The sequence below is a fragment of the Gracilinanus agilis genome, chromosome 6 (assembly GCF_016433145.1).
Source record: "Gracilinanus agilis isolate LMUSP501 chromosome 6, AgileGrace, whole genome shotgun sequence".
Lineage (NCBI taxonomy): Eukaryota > Metazoa > Chordata > Mammalia > Didelphimorphia > Didelphidae > Gracilinanus > Gracilinanus agilis.
In genome coordinates, this window is record NC_058135.1 from 111108766 (window position 1) to 111114765 (window position 6000).

The window sequence follows — 6000 nt, forward strand, 5'->3', positions numbered from 1 at the left end:
ATGAGGTCAAACATGAACCCAGGTCCTCCCTGCTCCAGGCCCGGTTCTCTATCCAAAATGCCACCAAGCTGTCTCCTGGGTATGTTTTATATACTGGAATATCCTTTCCCCTGGCCTTCCCTATAGGTTTTTTTATCTATACTTTCAAGTTCAGTTTCAATGTTTTGTCCATTATCAACCATGAACCTACTGTGATGTGGAGATACAAATGCAAAGAATGAAACAATCCAAGACCTTCCTCAAAGTGTTCTCTGATCCTTCCTGAAAGGCAGGACATTTTTTTAAATTTATAATTATCTAGGTATACAGATTATTTCCATATTTGATTTCAAGCTCCAGAATATCTGGAGTCTTACTTGAATTTTATACCTAGCTAGCAATTAGCTTTGGTTAGACATTGAATAAATGTTTTATGAATTGAATTCATGATGGAACATCAAAGTGAGTATTTTTTCTGAGCAACTAGAACTTGAGAAATGATGATATGGAGGTTAGATTCTTTATGGAGAGGTTCAGATTTGGATGTAGAGGTTTCAATTTGAAAAGCATCTATTTAAAGCTATGGGAAATGAGCTTACCAAATTACTATGAAGTGAAATTAGCAAAAGGCCAAGGGTTTGAAAAAGATCTATAATTGGGGAGTTATCGTGGTGAATGTGAGCAAAGGAGAAGAGAGAATGAGCAATGCCAAAGATAAGAGAAAAAACAAGAATGTTCAGAGTCATGGAAACCAAAGGAGAAAAAGCTTAAAGACATATTGAGTAGTCTCCAGTGTTACATGCCTTGGCAAAGAAGTCAAGAAAGCACAAACCTAAGAAAAGGTCATTGAATTTGGCAAGGACACCACTACTGGTGGTCAGTGAAAAAGTTTTAGGAGAGTAAAAGAAACAGAATCCGTCATACAGGAGGCTAAGACCAGAAGGCAAAGATGGAAAGATTCAAAGTTAGATGCAGAACAAATAAACCATACATCTGAGGATCTTGTCAGGGGAAAGAGATTGTACTATAATGAGAAAAGGGTCAAGTCAAGGTGGCGAGTATGTGTTTGCATGCTTTAAAGATGGTGGTGACATGAGCATAAAACTCAAGAAGCCCACCTATCTCTCCATTAGAATTAAGCTCCCTCAACTTTTGTGTTTGCCCTTTCTTGTATTCCCAACATTTAGCACACTGCCCTTCATGGATTAAGTGCTTAATAAATGTTTTCTGATTGAATGAGTCCCTAGCATTTAGCACATGTGCCTGGCATACTGCAGGTACTTAATAAATGCTTTTCCATTCATTCTTTTGTTAATTCGTATACAAATCAACTGAAAGATAACTGTGAGGTCTCCTACGATATTGGGTACCAGATGTTTGATGGATGTCAATGATGACATGCTCTTGGATTGACAATGCGAAAAATGTCATATAGGTTAAGTCAAAGATTGCTAACTCAAATGGAACTTATTTTGAGAGGTCACACTGCAGAAGTTGATACCAGCTCAAGGAAAAGGCTGACTAACATTCTGATGATAAAAGTTCTCAGTGTTAATTAACCAGATTATATCTTGTTTTAATTGGATCAGATCTTGCCAAGTGAGCAAGTTATTCTCTGCATTTAAACAAGTTATCTTCTAGACCACACTGACCATAAGATCACTAGCTTCTTCTTTGTTGATAGTAAGCTGGATAATCACAGCAATTTGGGGCTTAATGAATAAAGGAGGTTGTAGCAATAAAAGACTGGGAAAGACTTTCAGGTGTGAAGATTAACAAATTACTTTAATGACAGAAGTACACACAGCATTGCTATACGAACAACATCATATTTCTTGAAAATTATAGCTCTCTCAAAAATGCTTTATGTACACTTATTTTAAAAGTGCCTTCCTCCAAATGAAATAAACCTCCTCCTCATAATAAAAGTTTGTAATTAACCTATGCAATATTTCCCAGAAACATTAGGGATAGGGTAAAAGCAGGACATAATTAGAGTTTATGATAAACCAGCCTAGAAACATATTTGGTGTGTGACCACTGGGCAAATAGATTGAGTTCTCAGTATTCTAGGTAATGCTAATTCCTACTGGTGGGGTTTTCTATTGAGTTTTAATTTTTAATATTATGAATGATGACAAACTATTGACACTAAAGTGGACAAGTCACAAAAGTATCATCAAAAGAACCCAAGTTCATTTCTGAAAGCTCTTAAATGTGTCATAATTTATCAGTTCAGAATCAACCAAGAATAAATCTGCTACTCTGAAAGACACAAAACAGATACAATACAATACAATACAATACAATACAATACAATACAATACAATACAATACAATACAATACAATACAATACAATACAATACAATACAATACAATACAACACAATACAATACAGAAAAGGGGATCAAAATCAAAATATATTTGAGGAATTTCTGGAGAGGAATTACCCATTGTGAATCAACCTAATGTTGTCTGCAACCTAAAATTTTTGAGAGTTGCCTGAGGCACTGAGAGTACTTGCTCAGGAACACAAAGCCACTAATTATATCTATATAGTACCAGAGGTGTAACTTGAACTCAAGCCTTTCTGATTCCTAGAACAGGTCCTTCTCTGCCATGCCACATGTTGCTTTCTTTCTCTACATATGCCTAGAATAAGACTTCAAATTTTTAATTCTCGCTTTTAGAGTATATAAAGCAGAGAAGGCATGGCTAACCAAAATGGGCAGCAGTGTTCATTTTTTTAAATAAGGAAGAGGGATAGCTAGGTGACTTAATGGATAAAGAGCCAGGCCTGGAGGTAGGCATGGTCCTGAATTCAAATTTGACCGAAAACATTTTGATGCTGTGACCCAGGTAAGTCACTTAATTGCAATTGCCTAATCCCTACCGCTCTTCTGCCTTGGAACCAATAAGTAGTATCAGTTCTAGGACAAAAGCTTACCCAAAAAGGTAATAAAGAAGTAGGTGAATAATCCTAGCAAATTCAAAAATATTGCTCTACTACCTTATTATCTAAAAGAAAAAAAAAAAGTTCTGTTAGCACAGGACCAAGAGGGTAACCATCAATTTGATTCACATAATATTTCCTTGAAGTTATCTTCTCTGCAACTCCATAACTATATCACTACTTTTAAATGCTTCTATCGACCAAATCCTAAATTTTGGAAAATCCAGTGGCTATTTAGCAAAATTTAGAGAGTGAGATCTCTATTACAACTGAACGTAAAGCTGTCTATAAACTATTTTAGGAAGCTTTTAACTTACTAGATGTCAATGCATTTAATAGTTAAAAATACTTCCCAATTTTATCAAAGTACCAAACTGAATGGTCTTGGTAACCATGTCTTTATTTTTATAGAAGAATACAGTTTAAAATGCTTATATTTACATGTGCTTAATACTAAAAAACAAAACTATGTTTGATAACAAGTCTATCTTAACTTTTACCATCTCACCCAAACCATTCCTTCTTTCTTCCCCTCAACCACACATAATGTAGTTTCAGTAGAACAGAAATGAAATCAACCCCAAGAAGGAATTGTGAGAGAAAAAAACTATACCAGCACTACTATGCCAGTTTTGATGATTTGCCTCATACTAACTAATATTCTCACTGATGTCTAGTACAAGCTAAGACTGACAAGGAGCCCTGCCATTTGAGTAAAACTATATGCCCTTAGATTTATTTTATTAATTTCCCATTAATTATTAATTTATTTTATTGATTAAAGTCTCAGCCATATATCTCCCCATATCTAGGAACTTTTTAGTTCAGGAACAGTTTCTTACTACTATATCTTTCGGCTACCTCCATTCCACAATATGGAAAATGTAATCCACGTGTTGAATTGACATCCATACTTGCGATGCTTTTTAAGCCTTAAATCCCCGTGAGAATGTGAACTACAACTATAATTATAGGAAGATTCTACAGGTTAAGGGTAAATGAATAATCAGACACTATTTTGTGGTTTTGTGATATAAATCAAGCAAATTGGGAAAGTGTAGTAAACTTTCAATACGCTTTTCTATAAGTAGCAAAATGCTCCGTTCTTGGCACTTAAGGCCAAGAGTTGGTGTCAGGCTTATGAATGTGTTTCTCACAAACAACAGTAGCCGCCTCCTGGGATTACTACATGACAAGAGGTATAGCTGACTCATGGGATCAATTAGAAAGCACCAGTACTCCTGGCATTTTTTCCCTAGTATTTCCCACACAGATACACACACTTTTAATGCATATTAAATCATCATATGTATCTCATTAATACATTTGTTGCTAAATTAATAGTCAAAGCCCTCCTTGCCTCAAAGTTCCATCTTAGTTCTCCACCAAGAAAGCCCATTCCCAGCAGCACATTTCATGGCATGCCACTTTACTTATGGACTTTAAAACATTGTTTTAAATTCTAATCCATGAAGTTAAAACAACTGTCATCTTCCTCATGTCTGATTAGAACAATCAACTACTCCACACTTTCCAAACATGCTTTTTTAAGTGAGAGTCTTAGCTAAAATAAGCATAAGAAATGTAATTAATTATAGTAATGAAAAAAAAACCCAGACAATCAAGGCACACATTCCCCACCACCACCACCAAACCACTATTAAGTCCTCCAAAATCCTTTCCCCTGAAAAGAAGCAGCAATAAGTTCCATTTAAAAGACAGTTTACTAGGATAGCCTACCGATAGCACAAACAGCATTTTGAAATACTTACTGAATGTTTCTCCTGCTGGCCCATAACTCCATGGTTAGCTGGGATTGCTAGTGGTTTCATAATGAAGAAACATATGCTGAACTGAATTTACACATCATGGACCAATCTCTCATGGATGACAAGTCACTCTCTACAGCATTAAATTAAAAAAGGGGGGGAAAAAACCCAGGGAAGGGAAACCAAGCTGCAGTGTAAAGTGTCACTATTGGTGAGGTTAAAAAAATCCTCACACTTGTAGTACCGAAAAGCCATCCAAACGATGGTGTTCGTCTCCATTTTTATAACCCTGAAACTCTAAGCATCTTACGTTGTCACGAGCCTGGTGAAACGTTACACATCTAACAGTCTTCCACAAAAACAAGACCATTTCTGAAATTGAAAACAAGAGAGAAAAGAAAAAGGAGGAAAAAAAAAAAAAAAAAGCTAAAATGGCTGACTGCACACAGACTCCCCTTAAAAAGGCTTAATACAGTATTATATTAGTCAGGATGGTGTAGGAACCAGCCTCTAGCATTCAGTCAAGCATTGTTAATACTCTTGTTTCATTTGCAATCACACACAGACCCCCTCCAACCAAGAAGAAGCGGGAGAGGAGGGGAAAAGGGACAGAGAGAGAGGGAGAGAAGGAGAGAAGGGGGGAGAGAGAGAGAGAGAGAGAGAGAGAGAGAGAGAGAGAGAGAGAGAGAGAGAGAGAGAGAGAGAGAAAATCAGGGCAGAGCGTGTGAACAGGGACCGACCTCCTCCCTGGCTGCTAATGATGCTGACAGTGGTGACCAGTGATCTCTGTTCCACTCAACTAACCAAGTTTGCACAATTAATCTTAGCAGCATGACATTGATGGACATTTAATTTAATGATGTCTGTCCCTCACTCTCAATGCAAGCACGTCTACTATCAAGAGAGTCACTAACAGAAACACGACACATGCACACACAGAATCATGAGTCTGGATGCAACACACCGATATAATTACATTATTGTGCTTACTTTGGAGGACCATGGCTGCAGGCAGTTGGCATAGCAACGCACAAGGAAAGCCATTTCCTGGGTAGAGAGAAAGCTTCCTTTTCTAAATAAAAAAATTCCTCTTAGGAAACAAACGGCATTGCTGCTTCCTGCAGAAAGCAAGACACTGTAGTCTCTCTCTTAACCTGCACAGGCACACACTCAATGCAGTTCTAGTGATGTAAGTGGATTTCTCTCTCACCCTCCCTCTCCCTATATACACTGAAATATTCAGCTCAAATGGTAGACATTCCTTGAGGCTCGCCCACCCGGCCACCGCCCCCCACCCA

At 37.2% G+C, this 6000-nt stretch overlaps 1 protein-coding gene across 6 annotated transcripts in view; it reads right to left on the reverse strand.

Moving 5' to 3' along the window:
- The window catches only part of RAPGEF2 (Rap guanine nucleotide exchange factor 2), a 320910-nt gene that overhangs the window by 103802 nt on the left and 211108 nt on the right, over positions 1 to 6000 (reverse strand). For 3 of the 6 annotated variants that reach the window (XM_044681467.1, XM_044681466.1, XM_044681465.1), the window contains exon 1: positions 4706 to 4765. The exons of the other annotated variants lie outside the window; for them this stretch is intronic. In XM_044681467.1, coding sequence (XP_044537402.1) covers positions 4706 to 4765 — 60 coding nt within the window. Of the gene's footprint in view, positions 1 to 4705; positions 4766 to 6000 lie in introns of those variants that run through there. 6 annotated transcript variants of the gene reach the window in all.